A 20943-nucleotide genomic window follows, 5' to 3' on the forward strand; every position below is an offset into this window, starting at 1 on the left:
CCTAGCGTTGTTTTTACAACAGAAAGTGCACGTCAATGAATGTGGCGATTATTGTACGGTACCGCGCAAAATCTCACCCATTTTGCGTATTAAAACTGTTTTCATTCACTGGCAGTAAGCAGAAGTCTGTAGCGACGCTCAGCCCCCCCCCCCCCGCAACCGTGCGCTCAGCATCCCCCCACACGTAGCAGTGACGGCGGATCACTTCCTGCAGCTCGCGGCCTGCGAGCTTAGAGTTGCCTCATTTCCTAGTCCAGGCGCAGGCGCATTACAGCTTGACATTTGCCAAGCTCCGGCACGACTGTGGGGGCGGAATAAGCTCAGACACTGCCCTCGGGCATCTCACTTCGAGTACCTGCATTTTGCCTCTTGTTTCCCGGCATTGCCTGAGCGCCGGGGGGTGAAGCGCCTGACACCGGAGCACCATGGAGATATCCGAGAACAGGAACAAGAAGGTGAAGCTGAGCAGCAAGCTGCAGAACTGGGTGAGTGTGCGGGAGGCAGGGCAGGAGGGTGCCACTTCCACGGTAGTCTGGCAAAGCTTGGCCGCAGAGGACTCTGGGTGTCTGGTTACTTGTCCTGTCCCTTCGATCCCAGATAAGCCCCTCAGGATGGCCATGGAGAGCAGCATTACACTCCAGTCTCCGTGCCAACTTCATCATACATGTGAGGTGCCCACATACAGAACGATGATTGGTAAGGATACCATAGAAGTGAAGGTTCACGTACAATGAAGCATACATTTGTGTTCCCGCTCCCTATATGAGTGCGAGCAATGCGATACTAGAGCAGTGGCACCATGGGAAAATGACATTCCCCGCTACTGTCCTTAAACAAGAGGTTCTTCAGCAGCTGCAGGGTGCTATACAGTACTTGCTGCCGCTGCAGAATATCATGCTCCACGGTTCAGATACTCTTGTAAATGCGTTGTCTGTGGCCGGCTATACTCCTATATTTAGTACTGTTCTACTAAAGCCTCGGAAGTCCAGTAAATTCCATCAATCTGTTACTATTCCACTAATCCGGCAAGCAGTAAAAATCCTATGCCGGAGTGATGGAAAAATAAGTTGATAGTCCAATACTGGTGATGTGAGTGGAGTCCAGTGGGTGTAACGGCGTATTCACACGGTGCTGTCGTATCGCATTTTGTGAAGATCGCGGCAAAGAACCGTGTTAATGCGCTTCAATTTCGTAGGCGCTTGGCTAAAGCCTCTACTGTGAAGACCGTGTTTGGGTCTTAGGATATCAGTGCCAACATGGCATCGTTGTTAGGGCCTACACATTGAGGGCACTTCATAGCAGGGGATGCCCGTAGGTAAACTATATAGTCAAATATTCTGCCACACGGTGGTTCTGAGCATGTGTAGTCTGCGTGTGTCGGTAACTTAACACCACGGTCGGTTGTCTAGATAGACTTCTCTGTTTTCATAACTTCTGCTCTTCCGCCACTGTTTGTCAACATTGTCTCACTGTTGTTATTGAGTTTGTATACAAGGTGACAGCAGGTGCTTCACTATTGTGCGGCAGGATCGGCACTATATAGGAACTGTCATTGATCTCTGTATTGTGTGACATATTTACATGTCGTATAACTTGCTATAAATGGCGCTAAGACTGCTGGCACAAGCTCTGACTGGTTTTAATGTTTCTATAGAATGTAATAGTGTAATTTACGTAGTGCATAGTGTGCGTTCTATTACCGGACAGACTTCAACCCACTCCATCAGGTGGCTATAAACTGCAATTGTAAATTCTTTCTTGCTGAAGCTATGAATAAGCTGACCTTGAGCATTATAAGGAAGAAAAATAATGACGCAAACAACATTCTTTCGAGTTCTTCCCTAGCTTTCGTAACCCCTTAATGACCGGCCTATTTTAAACCTTAATGACCAGGCAATTTTTATTTTTATTTTTTTTTTACGTTTTTCCATCGTCGCATTCCAAGAGCTATACGTTTTTTATTTTTGCGTCGACACAGCTGTATAAGGTCTTGTTTTTTGTGGGACAAGTTATATTTTTTAATAGCACCATTTTGAGGTACATTTTTTTTACTGACTCTGTACTATCTATATGTGATAAGGAAAGAGAGTCCAGTGTATTTTCTATGAGATGCTGCTCCTCACTGTCTCCTGCTTGTAAGGGCTGACAGAAATCTCTTACTAGCAGGAGGCAGAGAAGACATCATATAGAGCTTCATCATATAGAATACACTAGGACTCTGCTGTGTGAGTACAGAAGTTCTATGCCATTGATCTATCACAAGCAGGAGGCAGAGTAGACAGGCTGAAGCTACATCACATATGATACTCTGAGACTGCAGTGTGAGTTAGTGGGCAGCAGTTCTACAGTATGTCATTAATCTATCACTAGCAGGAGGCAGCGATAGCATTCTGAAACTGTATTACATAGGAATACACCAAGACTCTGCAGTGCAAAACAGAAGTTTACTGTCACTGATCTATTACTTGCTGCACTTAGATAGGTCTCAGAGCAGCGCTAGTGCAGTTTGAGGAGACTCTGCCTCTGCAAAGTCAGAGGGATCATGGGAAATGAAGACTGAATTAGGCTGGGTTCACACAGTTTTTTGCAGGCGGAAAATCTGCCTCAAAATTCAGTTTGGAATTTTGAGGCAGATTTATCTCTGCCTGCACTCCGATTTTCGCTGCATTTTTCAGCCACGGCCATTGAGCCGCGAAATACGCTTTCTCTGCCTCCCATTGATGTCAATGGACGGTCGGAGGCGTAAACGCCCAAAGATAGGGCATGTCCCTTCTTTTCCCCGTGAGACGATTTTTCCGCTTGGGGGGGAAAAAAACTCCTCCGCTTCCTATTGAAATCAATGGGAGGCATTTTTGGCCGTTTTTTGGCGTGTTTTCCAACGCGGCTTCCGTGTCAAGAAAACTCTGTGTGAACTCCCCCTTAGGGAAACCATATCATAGGGGAAGAAGGAATCGTTGTCAGATAACCCCAAAGGGTACGAACAGACACCGCGTAAGCACTACTGATTTTCAACTTTTGACAGTAGCAGAAACATGGGTGAGATTTCAACAAATCTCGTCCCCGCACTGCGGGAAAATGCAGCCGAAAAAAACGCACATAAATTTACCTGCGGTGCAGTTTGTTTCACCGCAGCATGTCGATTAATGCTGCGGAAACAAAGCTCTTCTGTTGCAGGGTTTCCCGTTGAATTCAATGGGGTGCTTAAACCTGCAAAAAAGTGGTGTGTGTTGCTATATTTGCGGCAGAATCACAGCGATTCCGCCGCAAAATCGCAAGTAAAAAATATAACGTTATACTTACCCAGCCTCCCTGGATGACAGCTGCAGCGGTCATATGGCCTGCTATGTCATCCAGGGAGGCCAGAGCGGACGTCAGAGGAGGGAGGGGGTAAGGATGTACGATAATTTACGCGGCAGAATTTACGCGTGGTGCGGGATTTCGGATGGCATTCCCTGCGGTGTTCAGGGCGGATACGCTGCGCAGCTTGACGCAGTGTATCCGCCCTGAATACGATGTGTGTGTTCCCACCCTAAATGGCACATAAACTAAAATAAGTATACCCAAGACATACACAAGAGCCTCTACAATATTCTTTAAAGGGGTATTCCTAACTTATACGTTTATGGCATATCCACAGGATATGCCACAAATGTCTGATAGATGTGAGTCCTAGCTCTGGGACCCATACATATATTGAAAAACGGGGGTCACTCGTAACGCCCAGTGCAGTGGCTTCTGGCTTTCTGGTAACGAAAATAGCCGAGCAGCGCTTGCTCGACTCTTTCTGTAACTCCCATTAAATAGAATGGAGAGAGCCCCGCTCTTCTTTCCACTTGTCTTAAATCAGCGACTGCCACACCAGGCAAACCGGGGGTCGGGTGACCCTGGTTCTTGATATAGGTACGGGTCCCGCATCTATCAGACATTTATGGAATATCCTATGGATATGCAGTAAATGCCTGAGTTGGGAATACCCCTTTAATTATGGCCTATTCTTCACTATAAAGGCAAAAAAATAATAATAAGGATTTGCTGCAGTGCTTCTTTATGCAGGTTCTGTACACAGGTCCGTAGTTAATTTGTACATTATGTGCTGTTTTGCTATTCATAAGCTACGGATAATGGATGGATAGAATTATGAAAAGTTAAAAGCACTTGTGGGCAGTGACCTGGTAAGTTTATTGTGCTGATGGTTGGTCGATTTGCATTTCTTGATTATATCAGTTGGATGAGTTGGTTATTGATATGTCTGTGACACCTTATAATAATGTGCCCGCTACATGTGAAAGGTTTTGAAAATGCAGGTGGCATTGAGATCATTGGTCACATTGGCATCAAACATTCAATTCCTCCGATAGCACAGACAATCGCGCTCTGTTTACACTGGTGTCATGGTTCCAAGATACTGTGGATGTTTTTAAAGGGATTGTCCAGTGACCCCTTTGGGTATGTTCACACGGCCTATTTTCATACGTAATTCGGGCGTTTTACGCCTCGTATTACACCTGTAAAAACGTCTCCATTTCGCCTACAAACATCTGCCCATTGCTTTCAATGGGTTTTACGATGTTCTGTGCAGACGAGGTGTATTATTACGCGTCGCTGTCAAAAGACGGCGCGTAAAAAGACGCCCGCGTCAAAGAGGTGCATGTCACTTCTTGGGACGTAATTGGAGCAGTTTTTCATTGACTCCATTGAAAAACAGCTCCAATTACGTCCGTAATGGACGCCGCGAAAAACGCGTGCACTTGTAAAAATGTCTGAAATTCAGGAGCTGTTTACGCCTGAAAACCGCTCCGTAATTTCAGACGTATTTTGCGTTGCCGTGTGAACATACCGTTTTCCTGACAATGAATCGATTGCAGTGTTCCTACAATTAAAACCCAAGGCTATAACAGCCACGCGTAGCCTCTGTTCACATCTGAATCTTTGTTTTCATTTATAACATAAAACCAGGACGCAGCACTTAATCTGGCCTGCTCTCTTTCTGGGAAGAAATTTAGTTATATACGACAGTCCCTTTGAAAACTGATGCTATGCTGATGCAAAACAGGTTTTATATTGATGCATTCGTATTTTCAACACGGCGTCGAAATTAGCGCCAAAAAATTGCTGAAAACGTCTACCATTGATTTTAAAGGGAGACAGAGACGTTCTTTATTCCCAGGCGGCTTTAAGTAGCTCGCTGGGAAAAAAAGCGGCATGTCCTTTCTTGCTGCGATTCTGCCCCTGACATTCTATGGAAATCAATGGGAGGCAGAAAAAAAATGTGACGCTGTATTTCAAGCGTTTTTTTTGTTGCTTTTTTTTCCCCCCAAGGGCCGTGGGCGAAAAACGCAGCTAAAACTGGGGCAAGAAAGCGCAGGCAGGTCAAAATCTTTGTCAAAATTCCTGAAGGCAAAAAACTCGGTGTGAACTAGGCCTAAAGGTACAGAGATGAGACCGTAGGCGTTTTCTCCTGCATCACTGTGACGCTGTCCAATCAGAGCGGAAAGCCTCAGGGCTTATTTAGACGAACGTGATATACGCCCGTGCAACGCCCGTGGTTTTCACGCGCCTCGCACGGACCTATGTTAGTCTATGGGGCCGTGCAGACACAGTGATTTTTACGCAGCGTGTGTCCGCTGCGTAAAACGCACGATATGTCCTATATTTGTGCGTTTCTCGCGCATCACGCACCCATTGCAGCACACGGAAGCACTTCTGTGTGACGCGCGTGACTCGCGCAACAGCAGTAAAAATTATGAATGAAGACAGAAAAGCACCACGTGCTTTTCTGTTTACAAGCAGAATGTCATAATGATGGCGGCAGCGTGAAAATCACGCAGCCAAGCATCATACGCTTCTGACACACGGAGCAGACAAGTACCTTTTGCGTGCGCAAAATGCACACGCTCGTGTAAATCCGGCCTCACAGTGATGTAAAAGACCTACTCTGCTCGGAAAACATCACTGATGCAGGAGGGGAGATATGTGGTTTTAAAAAAAATAACTGCCACCAAAACGGCAAGTGTGTGATTCCAGCCTATAGGTTTTACTAAGACTTAAAGAGGCTCTGTCACCAGATTTTGCAACCCCTATCTGCTCTTGCAGCAGATCGGCGCTGCAATGTAGATTACAGTAACGTTTTTATTTTTAAAAAACGAGCATTTTTGGCCAAGTTATGACCATTTTTGTAGTTATGCAAATGAGGCTTGCAAAAGTCCAAGTGGGTGTGTTTAAAAGTAAAAGTCCAAGTGGGCGTGTATTATGTGCGTACATCGGGGCGTTTTTAATACTTTTACTAGCTGGGCGCTCTGAAGAGAAGTATCATCCACTTCTCTTCAGAACGCCCAGCTTCTGACGGTGCAGATCTGTGACGTCACTCACAGGTCCTGCATCGTGTCGGACACATCGGCACCAGAGGCTACAGTTGATTCTGCAGCAGCATCAGCGTTTGCAGGTAAGTAGCTACATCGATTTACCTGCAAACGCCAATGCTGCTGCAGAATCATCTGGTGCCGATGTGTCCTCGCTCGTCTGACACGATGCAGGACCTGTGAGTGACGTCACAGCGTGATCTGGCAGAAGCTGGGCGTTCTGAAGAGAAGTGGATGATACTTCTCATCAGAACGCCCAGCTAGTAAAAGTATTAAAAACGCCCCGATGTACGCACATAATACACGCCCAGTTGTACTTTTACTTTTCAACACGCCCAGTTGTACTTTTGCAAGCCTCATTTGCATAAATACGAAAATGGTCATAACTTGGCCAAAAATGCTCGTTTTTTAAAAATAAAAACGTTACTGTAATCTACATTGCAGCGCCGATCTGCTGCAATAGCAGATAGGGGTTGCAAAATCTGGTGACAGAGCCTCTTTAACACGGCACCATATTTATATATAATGTGTTTCTTGGTTGGTGCAGGTAGGGCTATGTAAAGTTTCTGTAAATCCGTAGCAAATGAGCATTCAACCAACTCTTTATTTTGAGGATGTGCAGTTTGTGCTTTGCAATTAAATGGGTTAATTGATCACCTAGTGCATCAATACACACTTCTCAGCATTGAACTTGCAGCACCAAGAAGGGCAAGCCGTAAGGTTATGTAAATTGAGGAAGCATCAGGTATTGCTAAGATCTGTAAATGATTACATTTTCAAGCGCCTAGCTTCAATCTGTGGCACGTGGGAGCTGCATGAAAGCAAAGTTTTTTTTTTTTGTTTTTTTTAGATCTAATTTTTGAGAATTCATACAAGTGGTGTGGGATGATTGTGCGATGCCTCCTGTTCGTCGACGTGCCACTTGTCACAAACTCAGAGGGACAGAATCCTTGAACTGAGAAACCTTGGTTAATAACTCCGGCAGATCGCTACACAACTAGGCCGAGATGTCAGCACTGTTCAACGTTGCATGACCCGGAGGTTGGGAGAGCAACAACGAACAGGAATGACAGCAAGAGGTGCGCGGGAGCAAACCTCTGCACGGACAGAATGTCTGATTGTAAAAATGGTACGTAGTGGTCTATTCTGTACTGCAAGTTAGGCCGGATTTACACGAGCTTGTGCGGTTTGCGCGCGCAAAAGGCACTTAACAGCTCCGTGTGTCATCACCATATGATGCGCGGCTGCGTGAGTTTCGCGCAGCCGCCATCATTATGACACTCTGTATGTTTGTAAACAGAAAAGCACGTGGTGCTCTTCTGTTTTCATTCATACTTTTTACTGCTATTACGCGAATCACGCACGTCCCTCGGAAGTGCTTCCGTGTGGTCCGCGTGATTTTCACGCACCCATTGACTTCAATGGGTGCGTGATGCGCAAAAAACGCACAAATATACGACATGTCGTGAGTTTTACCCAGCGGACAGCCGCTGCGGAAAAATCACTGACTGACTTCACGGCCCCATAGACTAACATAGGTCCGTGCAAGGCGCGTGAAAATCATGCGCGTTGCACGGACGTATATCACGTTCGTGTAAGTAAGCCCTCACATAGTTACATAGTTCGTGCGGTTGAAAAAAGACACATGTCCATCAAGTTCAACCAAGGGACGGGAAAAGGGAAGTAAAATATTTCTACACATAAGAGCTTATACTTTTTTGTTCTAGGAAATTATCTAAGCCTTTTTTAAAGCCATCTACTGTCCCTGCTGTGACCAGCTCCTGCGGTAGATTATTCCATAGATTCACAGTTCTCACAGTAAAGAAGGCTTGTCGCCTCTGCAGGTTGAACCTTTCTTTTTCCAGACGGAGGGAGTGCCCCCTTGTTTTTTTTTTAGGGGGTTTTACATGGAACAGGATTTCACCATATTTTTTGTATGTGCCATTAATATATTTATATAAATTAATCATGTCCCCCCTTAGTTGTCTCTTTTCATGGCTAAATAGGTTTAATTCTTTTAATCTTTCCTCATAACTTAGATTCTCCATGCCCCTTATTAGCTTCGTTGCTCTTCTTTGTATTTTTTCCAACTCCAGGGCGTCTTTTCTATGAACTGGAGCCCAGAACTGAACTGCATATTCTAGATGAGGCCTCACTAATGCTTTGTAAAGTGGTAATATTACATCCCTGTCCCGCGAGTCCATGCCTCTTTTAATACACGACAATATCTTGCTGGCCTTTGAAGCAGCTGATTGACACTGCATGCTGTTATTTAGTTTATGATTTACAATTACACCCAGATCCTTCTCATCAAGTGACTCCCCCAGTGTAGCTCCCCCCTTGGACATATGATGTATGCAGATTGTTGGTACCCAGATGTGTAACTTTACATTTATCTACATTAAAATTAATTTGAATCAATATATAGACTCCAAACACACTTGTAATAAGGGCTGGGCACCGTTTATAACAAAAACATCCCCCCATGTCACATAGGCAGCTCCATGAAATGATCCATACACAAGAGAAAACAATCAGAGCGTTTGAGGCCAATTTGTATATAACATTTTTTTACTTTTATTAAACATATGTCACAGACAATATTAAAATGCAAAAAGATATGACTCTAGTAAGAATAGCGGAGCTAGTAATAATTATTGTTGCTGAGTCAATTACATGGGTTAACAGATAGTATACAGTTACTTGTTTCAAAAGTTGTACACCTCCCCTCACAAGGGGAAATTTTCCCAATCCTAGTGAGTATACTATGTGAGTATATTGAGTAAATGTAAACAAAAGAAGGTACAATAAAGTGACAGTGCTATAGACCGTAATCTGTATGGCCACAGCCTTACCCATAGACAGCAAGAAAGATGGTGATCAATGTCCGCTCCTCCACATGAACCCCGACGCGCGTTTCTCCACGAGTGCTTCCTCAGGGGGATGTGAAACGCGCGTCGGGGTTCATGTGGAGGAGCGGACATTGATCACCATCTTTCTTGCTGTCTATGTGTAAGGCTGTGGCCATACAGATTACGGTCTATAGCACTGTCACTTTATTGTACCTTCTTTTGTTTACATTTACTCAATATACTCACATAGTATACTCACTAGGATTGGGAAAATTACGGCCGTAATAAGACATGTCCGTTCTTTCTGCGGTGCGGGCTCCCGGGCCATGCACAGACCGTAAAAACAACGGTCGTGTGCATGGCCCCATAGAAATGAATGGGGCCGCAATTCTCCCGTGGATTTTCGGGGGAATTGCGGCCGCAAAAGCTTGTTCGTGTGCATGAGGCCTTTAAGCTTACTGGTCTATAATTACCTGGGGAAGACCTAGAGCCCTTTTTTGAAAATAGGCACCACATTTTCCCTGTGCCAGTCCCTTGGCACTATACCAGTCATGAGAGAATCTTTAAATATTATGAAGAGGGGGACAGAAATAACTGAACTAAGCTCTTTAAGAACTCTAGGGTGTAACCCATCTGGTCCCGGGGCCTTGTGTACATTTTATTTTGTTTAATTTAGCTTGGACCATATCTACAATTATCCAATTCAGTATATCAACTGATATATTAACAGCACTGGCACCGGCTACATCAGCTGCTCTTTCTTCTGTTGTATATACAGAGCTAAAGAACCCATTTAGTAACTCTGCCTTCTCTTGATCCCCTGTGACCAACTCCCCATTAACACTATCTAGGGGTCCTACATGTTCAGACCTTGGCTTTTTTGCATTTATATGCTTGAAGAATATTTTGGGATTTGTTTTACTATCCTTGGCCACCTCTTTCATTTTGTATTTTTGCTGATTTTATTAACTTTTTACAAATTTTATTAAGCTCTTTATAATTTACAAAGGCTACAGCTGTACACGCAGGTTTGTATTCTTCAAATGCCCTTTTTTTTGTCATGTATTGCCCTTTTTACAGAAGTGAAATTGGACATCCCATCCCAAGCTTAGGGCGGCAACCAGTGTCGACGCAAACCATCAGAAGGAGTTTGCACGACATTGAGCTACGAGCTAGACATCCAGTTACAGGTGATCCATTGATCACACGCCACCGCTCTCAAAGACCATCATGGTGCACAGCAATGGAGGCTAGAATGGAGGTCTATCCACTTCAGCGATGAGTTTCGCTTTTCTCTCTGACGCAATGATAGCCGGAGATTGGTCTGGAGACCACGTGGGCAACGCCATAAAGAGGCCTTCACAAGGGAACGTCACACCAGTCCTACTCCCGGGATTATGGTGTCGGGTGGCATAATGTATGTTAGCCATACCCCTCTAGTCTTAACTTCAGGTACACTAACAGCTCGGCGTTACATTGATTTGGTTGTGGAACCAGTGGTACGGCCATTTCTGCAAAGTATCCCAGAAGCCATTTTTCAACAGGGCAATGCCAGGCTGCATGTTGCTCGTGCTACTGTGAGCAGCCTGCATGGCCTAAACGTGCTACTGTGGCCTGCAGAATCTCAATACTTGTCTCCCTTAAGCACATCTGGGACGTCATTGGTTGACAATTGCAAAGGGAGCTGCCAGCAGCCAATCTTGATGCCCAAGCGCATTCAGTGTGGCATAAAATTCCACAGACAACCATTAGTAACCTTATTAATAGCATGCCAAGGCATGTAAATGTGTGTATTTTTGCACGTGGCGCTCCTACTCGATACTGAATAAATCATGATGTTTGGAATATTTTGTTTCCATTGTTTTTTATCATTTGCGTATCATTAACATGTCTATTGATCCTGTGATTTCCATAATTCCAAAACTTTTCCTTCTTGGTGTTACAATTTCAATGTTGAGGATTGTATTAGGGAGTATAGGCTAAACGCACTCAGTCCCTATGGCTTCGTAATACGGAGCCGTAGGCACTCCGTGTGTGGTTTTATGAGGCCACCCTACAGCACCATATAATGGAGATGTCCTCCCCTAGAAACTAGGCTTTTTCTGATTTGGATTCTGTAAAAATCTGACAGATGAAACCTCTGTGTGGCTCCGTATAAAATTGGAGTTATACAGAGGTACACTAAAGCCCCTTAGACTTCTATACAGACATACGGCAGTTTGCATGAGTGTGATGCTTCTCACAGAATTGTTAACTGTAGATTGTCATTAAATAGAAATAGTAAATGACTGGAGTTGGCCAAAGAATCCGAATGTCTTCAGTTTCCATGCTCATATGGTGCTCAATGTGGTTATGCATTGAGTACAAAGACCTGCTTAGGGCATGGCACGATCTTCAGATGAAACATTAGGAAGTTTTGTTTCATACCGTGGATTGTGTTCCTTTTACTACTTGGGGAAAACACAAACTGCTTTTTAAGGATTGTCCCATGCTCTTTTACATGCGTAAAGTTTATTTTTTTTTGTGTGAAAATATAAGACCTATAACTATGTGGTAGGGGACAAAGCATTCTGCTGTTCCTCCAAGGTTCATGTCCATATGGGAGCTAACACTGCAGGATAACATTTTATATTATGCCGCGATCTCCCATACTGAACAATGGAGCCTAGATGAAGGGTGGGATGCTTTTGTCTTCTACTGTATACTTATGGGCAGCCCGCTGTTTAGAAGCAGAATTGTTGAATCAAATTACGATTGTATTACTAAGTCTGCACTGTAATTGTCTTTCTTATATAACTGCAGGTACACTATAATACACTTTAAAGGGAATCCTCACATTTTTGCCTCCAAAACCGCTAATACCAATATATAGGGAAGGTTTTTCAAACATACCTATGTTGCCCAGTTCAGTCCATCGTGGACCATAAAAAAACTGCTTTTATTCCTCCAGGTGCAGTATGCAAATGAGCACTGAAGAGTCCTGCCGTCCAGTAAATGTCCTGGCTCTTTACTGCTTATTTGCATATAGCACCTGGAGGAATAAAAGTACTTTTTTTATGGGCTGAATTAGGCAACATAGTTTGAAAAGCGGTGATCCGAACCGATTAACCCCTTAATTGCGGCAGTCAATAGTGACCGCCGCATTTAAGTTGTTATAGCAACATCGACACACCGCTACGCGATTGCGGGGGCCGATTGTTGCGGGGGGGGGGGGGGCGATTGCTATGGCAACCGGAAGCCTAAGAAAGGCTTCCGGTCTGCCATCTATTGAAGGCTATTACGTCCTGCCAGAGACCTAATATGCCTCCTGTCAGTGAGAAACTGACAGGTATAATACCCTGCAATACATAAATATTGCAGGGTATTATAAAAACGATCCAACAATTGGGTCTTCAAGTCCATAGAAGGACTAAAAATTAATAAAAAGTTACAAAAAATGTACAAAAGTAAAATGTCAAAATAATAAAATGTAAAAATTGACTTTTTCCCCTATAAAGTCCTTTATTATTAGAAAAAAAATGAAAAAAATAAACTATTCATAATTGGTAGCACCGCGTCCGTAACGGCCTGAACTATAAACATATAACGTAATTTATTCCGCACGGTGACCGCCATAAAAAAATAATTAAAAAACTATACCGGAATCGCTATTTTTAGTCACTTCAGCTCCCAAATAATTTTCATAAATAGGGATCAAAAAGTCGCATGTACCCAAAAATGGTACCGATAAAAACTACAGTTTGTTCCGCAAACAACAAGCTCTCACACAGTTTTCCTGATAGAAAAATAAAAAAGTTGTGGCTCTTAGAATATGGCGACACAAAAACAAAATAATTTTTTTAAAACCGAGATTTTATCGTGCGAACACCATAAAACATAAAAAACCTATATACATATGGTATCGCTGTAATCGCAACAACCCAGAGAATAAATTAAATATGTCATTTATAGGGCACGGTGAACGCGGTAAAAAAAAAGAATAAAAAACAATAGAAGTTTTGACGGCCTAATTCCACTAAATTCAGCAAAAAACCTATGGCATCAAAATGCTCACTATACCCCTAGACAAATTCTTTTTAGGGCTGTAGTTTCCCAAATGGGGTCACTTCTGGGGGGGTGTCCACTGTTTTGGTCCCTCAGGGGCTTTGCAAATGCGACATGACACCAATAGCGCTCCTTCGCTTCTGAGCCCTGCTGTGCGGCCAAACAGCCATTTATTACCACATATGGGCTATTGCCGTAATCAGGAGAAATTGCTTTTCAAATCTTGGGGTGCTTTTTCTTTATTGCTTGTAAAAATGTATAATTTCTAGGTTTTATTGAATTTTTTTTAGATTTTTCATTTTTACGGACTAATTCTACAAAATTCAGCAAAAAACCTGTGGGGTTAAAATGCTCACTATACCCCTTGATTAATTCCTTGAGGGGCTGTAGTTTGCCAAATTGTGTCTTTTTGGGGGATTTCCACTGTTTTGGCACTACAAAACCTCTTCAAACCTGACATGGTGCCTAAAATATATTCTAATAAAAAGAAGGCCCCAAAATCCACTAGGTGCTCCTTTGCTTCTGAGGCCTGTGCCTCAGTCCATTTGCGCACTAGAGCCACATGTGGGATATTTCTAAAAACTGCACAATGCGGGTAATATGTATTGAGTTGCGTTTCTCTGGTAAAACCTTTTTGTGTTACAGAAAAAATGGATTAAAATGGATTTTCCAACAAAAAAAAGAAATTTGTAAATTTCACCTCTAAATTGCTTTAATTCCTGTGAAATACCTAAAGGGTTAAGAAACTTTCTAAATGCTGTATTGAATACTTTGAGGGGTGTAGTTTTTAAAATTGGGTGACTTATGGGGGTTTCTATATATAAGACCCTCAAAGCCACTTCAGAACTGAACTGGTCCCTGTAAAAATAGGTTTTGGAAATTTTCTTGAAAATGTGAGAAATTGCTGCTAAAGTTCTAAGCCTCGTAACGTCCTAGAAAAAATGTTCAAAAAACAATGCAAATATAAAGTAGACATGGAATATGTGAAATAGTAACTATTTTGTGTGGTATTACTGTCTGTCTTACAAGCAGATACATTTGAAATTAGAAAAATCATAATTTTTTTCAAATTTTCTTTACATTTTGGTGTTTTTCACAAATAAGCAATGAATTTATTGACCAAATTTTTCCACTAGCATACAGTACAATAACTAAAACAATCTCAGAATCGCTTGGATAGACAAAAGCATTCCAGAGTTATTACCACATAAAGGGACACATGTCAGATTTGAAAAAATGGGGCTGGTCCTGAAGGCCAAAATGAGCTCGGTCCTGAAAGGGTTAATATATAAAATACCACAATACAAGGAATACAGTGGGCTCATATAACATTGAGTCCAATATATTAATAGCGTACTTATAATATTCTGCCTTAGTTAAAGGGGATGTATGGTATGTTTTTTTTTTTTTTGTTTTTATTTAGCCCTTTTATTTTAAAGAATAAGAGGGGCTTTTCAATATGTTTGTTAAAAAAAAATCCCCTCCCTATAGCGCTCACGGAATTCGGTGCTGCTGCATGTAAACACTGCGGTAGTGCTCCAGTCCATATGTTAGTGGGCACTGTAGGGAAAGGATTTTTTTTTTTTTTAACGATTTAACGATTATATTAAAAAGTCCTCTTATTCTTCAAGAATAAGAGGGCTTAATTAAAAAAAAATAAAATCATACATTCTGGAAAACCTTTTTAACTAGGAAAGCTTACTATCCATGACAGATCTTCTTTAATCCATAAAGGGGTTTCCTGTAAACCCTTCTTCAAATGTCATAATATTCATATATTTTAAAAAACAAAATTCAAATAAATACCGGAGTGTGTTTGAAAACGATCAGTGGTTTATTTTCTTTTCATTTTTTTTTTTAAAGCTCTCAATTTTATTATAGTTTTTCTTTCAGCAGACCCTCTCTTATGTGCTACATTATACTGTATATTCATAGACTGCATCCTTTCTTATATATGATTTCCCCTCCTCCTGTAGGGAATGCAGCGGGCAACCAATGTTACCTACCAAGCTCACCATGTCAGCAGGAACAAGAGAGGACAAGTTCTTGGAACAAGAAGTGGTTTTCGGGGCTGCACGGTGTGGTTAACAGGTACATAATCGATTATTTGGAATGTGGTAAACTAGAAAATGATGGCAGCAGTGGTGACGTCAGGTGTTGAGTCTTCTCTATGTCATCATGCAGCCACACACAGAGGACCTGCTGAACTGCAACGTGGGAACATGAGTGAATCGCTGCGGTGAATTTTTGACCAACAGACCTTTATTTCCCCTGGACATGGGAATGACAGCACCACCGGTGTGTGACCTCTATGGACAAGAAAACAGAGAATGCCCCTCCCCACGTCTTCCTTGTCTTCCGGTCACTACTGGACAGGGTTCAGAGAGGTTTTCTCTGGAGCTTAAACAGGGGAGCACTTCCTGTTGTTTCTGTGGATTGGCAGTGGTTTTTTTTTCTTCAGTAGGGGCGCATGGCAGCTGGGATTAACCGGTTAAGGACATGGCCAATTTTGGCCTTGATGACCGAACATTTTTTTTTATTTTTTCCTCTTTGCATCCCGGCGCTCATAACTTTTTTTTAAATTTTTTGTCAGACCTAGCTGTATGAGACTTTGTTTTTTTTTTGCAGGACGAGTTGTACTTTATGTAGGTGCCATTTTTTTGGTACATTTGCATTATCGTTTAATTTCTATAAATTTGTATTTTGGCAAAAACGTAGAAACATACACCATACACCGATTATCATAAATAACGTTATAGATTTATTGTACAGTTTCTTATGGACGTACCAAATATGCGTATATTATTTCATGTTTTGGGGCTTATATTTTGAAAAGTTTATTTATTGTAAAAAAATATTAAATTTTTTTTTTCCTATATATATATATATACATATATTTTTTTTAATTAATCCTATAGAGGGATTTTTCACTTTGATTTTTGAACTTTAATGTACTGGCATATATCTATATTCCAGTATATTAGCCTGTGTACTGATTGTACACAGGCAGTTGTTAGGGCATACCTAAGTATGCCCTAACTGGAAATATGGTCAAACAGCCCTGGGGTCCTTCAATGGACCCTGGGCTGTCTGCCCATACCAGGTATAGCCATTGATTGTGTGTGTGTGTGCGTGCGCGCACGCCTGTGTACCATGACATCGACCCTGAATCCAAGCTGTTTTTAAGTTCCTGGAATGACAAGAATTTGTGGAGGACTTGTCTTCAGAAGACAGACAAAAGATATTTGCTTCTGAGAATATTGACATACTACTAAAAGCAGTCAGAAGTTTGATCTGTTTGCATTACCATTGATTTAAATGGTAATGCTTCCGTTGCGAATGCTTTTGGTTTGTTTCCAATACGTAAGGTTTTTTTTATTTTTTTTACGGAAACAATAGCTTAGTTGACTGCGCTATTGTTTCCGCCCAGGAATGGAACTTATGGAACGGATGCTTACGGAACGGAAACAAACGTAAGCATTACCATTGAAATCAATGGTAATGCAAATGGAAGCTATGGATTCCAATTGCCTTTACGTTGATGGGCTCCCCTGATGGAAAGGTCTAGCGGAGCCCATCAACAGAACCCCAACGCTGATGTGAACAGGCTCTTATATCCTGAAAGGAAGAGTTGGGGAAAACAAGCCTTATCAGATTCAAGCTTGCCGTAGACCAATTACTTCAAAGATCTATAGAAAGATTTGGAAAACCTTGTAAGGCTTCGTTCACGTCTGCGCCAGGACTCCGTTCCGTCTGAGCTTTCCGTCGGAACGAAGCCCTGACTGACACTTAACTGAAAGTTAGAGACCTCCTTAGATAGGTGTGTGTGTGTGTATATGTATATGTATGTATGTGTGTATATATATATATATATATATATATATATATATATAAATATAAATAATTTACCTCTAAGCCTTTGGTAAGAGGCATCAAAACAGATTTTGTCTGATTTATCTCAAAACCGGAGAAGGACCCATACACTTCTATAAGCTCAAAAGGCACCGTAATAGAAGTATTCTTTTCACTAATAAACAGTAGAATATCGTCCGCATACAGGGAAACCTTTTATTCTCTCCTCCTCTTCTTTTTTTTTTTTTTTTAAATTAAAATTGCTAGTGGTTCTATTGCTAGGGCAAAGAGGAGAGAGGGGGCGCAAGGGCTTTAGTAGACTATGCTATTGATCACGTAAAAAAAACGGAAACCATTGGCATCGGATCCGTCACCATTGAAATCAATGGTGATGGAAACGAAAACCTATGGTTTCAGTTTGCCTCCGTCGAAACGGAGCCTTGACGCAGATGTGAACATAGTGTTAGATTGGTGTGGCAACTCTAATGAAGGCCCCAAGGTGTGCCATCTTTCTGCTCCCAATTATCCCGGTTAGGCCTTATTCAGACGAGCGTAAAGCTCGTCCGTGTGCTGTGTGGAAATCGCTCACAACACACGGACCCATCTGTGTATGATTTGCGCATCAATTCCATTGAATAAAAGTGCTTTCTGAGCGCGTGAAAAACACATGCCACTCACAAAGCACACTGATTCAATAACGCATCGCACACGGACAGATAAACACACTTTTTTTACGCACGTAAATCTGTCACGTTCGTGTGAATCTAGCCTTAGAGACAGGAGTCAGTCAAAGTTCCATGTACTATAATACATAAGTATTGCAGTGTATGTTACAGGCGATCAAACCATCGATTGTTCAAGTCCCCTAGGGGGATATAGAAAGTTAAATAAAGTTGTTAATTTATTTTGTACATTAAAAAAATTAAATCAAGTTAAAAAAAACCCTCTTCCCATTTTTCCCCTGAAGGCACGCAGACATATTTTTTGTTACGTAATCCGTATCACCACATACGTAAAAGTATAAACTATTTTAATATAACGTTATTTAACCCGCATTGTGAACGCCATAAAAAAATGGTATACAAAGTGATCAGAAAGTCGCATGTACCAATAAAAACGACAATTCGCCTGGAATCTGCTACGTGCAATTTTTCAGGAGTTTTTATGGCTCCAAAATGAGCTGCAGTATATTTGTACTATAATTTACGCCAGTTTCTTTACGTATATATATTGGGCTCGCATGCTAAGCCTCTCCTACTTTTTTTTCGAAAAGTGGTGGAGGCGCCGTAAAAATTAAGATGAAATATTTTTGTGATATTTCCACGGTCAAAAACTGGCAAAGGGCTTTATAAATTCCCCCTTTGTGTTTTTGTACTGTATAAATTGCAACACATTTTCATAAAAAGTTAGTTTTGTTAAAGAGATGGTTCTAGGAAATCCTAAGTGCTATTTCTATTTAAAAAATAAAAAAAGCAACAAATGATGATTTTTTTTATTTCTTTTTTTGCATACTGTTTGTCCCAAAACCACAACAAAATGCAAAAGTTTGGACCTGGTTGTGTTCACACACCATGTGCAATCCCTCCCACCTTAGTTAGTATGTTCACACTGTCACTGTCGCACGCTTGCTTCTCCATGTGTGTGCAAAAATGCCAAAAATTCGACTGCGTATTCTCAAGCTAAACAGAAACAAAATGACTAGTGATTGTCAGTAACAATGTGTGAACCTAAAGCTTCTTTGAAGGGAGGAAGATTGTCTTGACCGGTGTGTACTTGGGCAGCAGAACCTGTTGGCAGCAGCTGTGTCGGCTGCTGGTTGTTTCCATTTTATAGCTTGAGATTTCTTCTAAATAATAACCGTCGAAGTTATCAAATTAGAGCACAGAAAAACAGACAAAAAGGGTCGTTTACTTTAGGAAATCGTTGGATTTAATACCATTTTACTTTGCACTTCTTTATTCTTTTGGATTTTACATCGCTTTCTTCTAAAATAACTAAAAAGACATAGTAACGTTGTCAGTAATCAACATTTATTTTTGTCATTGTCTGTGTTTTCAGGCCTTTCTGGTGCTGGAAAGACCACAGTCAGCATGGCACTGGAGGAGTATTTGGTGTGTCATGGCATTCCTTGCTATACTTTAGATGGGGACAACATTCGTCATGGGCTCAGCAAAAATCTTGGCTTCACCCAGGAAGACAGAGAAGAAAATATCCGGCGCATTGCAGAAGTTGCCAAGCTGTTTGCTGATGCTGGCCTTGTTTGCATTGCTAGTTTCATATCTCCGTATACCAAGGTAAATGTTTCCCAGATTTAGGACCTGTGTTTATTTATATATATATATGTGTCAAATCCATAAACGTGAGGCTAAAGTACCTGTTCTGTCCTAGAAGTCATATCCATAAATATTTGCAGTCCATAGCCATAGTGTTCAGATCAGTACTCCGGATTCAGGCACTGCTAAATGCTAAAAAGTCTCTTGAAGCAGTGACAGTCAACCTTAGTGAGTTGGAGATCTACTGTGATAATCTAGAATGTGCTAAAGATCTACTGTGATAAAAATGTCCTAATTCACACTGAAGTGACCCTGTTTAAAGGGGTTTTATGGAACTTCGATATTAATGGTCTATCCTTAACTATCAATATCCATGGGGGTCTGACTCCTGGCACCACCACCAGTCAGCTGATAGTTTTGAAGTGGCTGTGCGTGGTTTTGCATCTTAGTCCCTTCAAAGTAAAACGGATTGAGCGGCAATACGAGGCACAGCCACTACCAAATAAACGACGCTGTGCCTGGCAAACAATGAAGGAGATGTAGCTCTCATCAGAGTGCTGCGGCCCCTTTAGGAAGTTGATCGGTGGGAGTCTCGTGAGTCAAACTACTTATCTGATATTGATGGCTTATCCGAAGAATAGTCCTGGAAAACCCCTTTAAACCATAGACTGTACTGTATATAAGTTGCTTACCAATTGAAAGATCTGTTATAAGTACTTATCGCTCCCACTGTATTCACGATTACTCCATTGGCAGCTGTAGATGTATGTTGGATGTAGTGCAGCCTGAAATGTTGTGGGTGATGTAAGGTGCGGTGTAAGAGCGTTTCTTGCTCAGTGTTTCATTGAAACACTGAGCAAGAAACGGCATCTGCATCCACCTCTACTATTCGTTGTAATTTCTTTCCACTAGAGACATAGATATATTTTTAATTTTTTTTGGTGTCTGGGGAGACTTCTGAACATTTACAGAGTCTCTGATGATAGGGAAGGGGGAACAGCCTGCTGGAAGGTGAAGAAGAATTCTATAATAAGAAATGTTACATATATTCACCTGTACTACTGATTTATGTAATGAAAAAAAGAAAACAGGTATGCTTAAAGCGGAACGGTCTGATATTTATGCTGCCCTATCTGATGTCCGCATAAAGGAGTGACAGACAATCTGATTTCAGCTTGCTGTCACTTATTAGGTAATGTTGAAGGGGTTGTCCCAGAATCAACCGTTATCACCTATCCACAATATCTATGGGACTAACAAAAACCGTGAAGCACTGTACTTGGCTGTGTCTGTCAGTTCCATTGACTTTGATTAGGGCGGCAGCTGGCATATTTGACCACTGCTCCATTCAAGGTCGTCGAACAGCGGTTCGAGGCTCTCGCGTTCGTTCGAGGCCCAGCAGTGGATCTCCCAGCGATCAGACAAGTAATAATTGTCAATTCTGGGAATACCCCTTTAAGGCCCCATGCCCACTTCAGTTTTTTCCTTCAGGGTGCTATGCGTTGTCACGGATAGCACCCTGAACCCATTCATTTCAATGGGGCCCATACACACTTCCGTTGT

The 20943-nt window shown here is 41.9% G+C and overlaps 1 protein-coding gene across 2 annotated transcripts in view; it reads left to right on the top strand.

Moving 5' to 3' along the window:
- Positions 1-214: 214 nt before the first annotated feature.
- The window catches only part of PAPSS1 (3'-phosphoadenosine 5'-phosphosulfate synthase 1), a 113627-nt gene continuing 92898 nt past the window's right edge, over positions 215-20943 (top strand). The window contains exons 1-4 of one of the 2 annotated variants that reach the window (XM_075860591.1): positions 215-485; positions 7210-7488; positions 15232-15346; positions 19166-19401. In XM_075860591.1, the coding sequence (XP_075716706.1) occupies positions 7390-7488; positions 15232-15346; positions 19166-19401 (450 nt within the window). In that variant the 5' untranslated portion in view covers positions 215-485; positions 7210-7389. The remainder of the gene's footprint in view (positions 486-7209; positions 7489-15231; positions 15347-19165; positions 19402-20943) is intronic. The other variant, XM_075860592.1, reaches the window with a different exon arrangement.

This window comes from Rhinoderma darwinii, chromosome 1, assembly GCF_050947455.1.
Source record: "Rhinoderma darwinii isolate aRhiDar2 chromosome 1, aRhiDar2.hap1, whole genome shotgun sequence".
Taxonomy (NCBI): domain Eukaryota; kingdom Metazoa; phylum Chordata; class Amphibia; order Anura; family Rhinodermatidae; genus Rhinoderma; species Rhinoderma darwinii.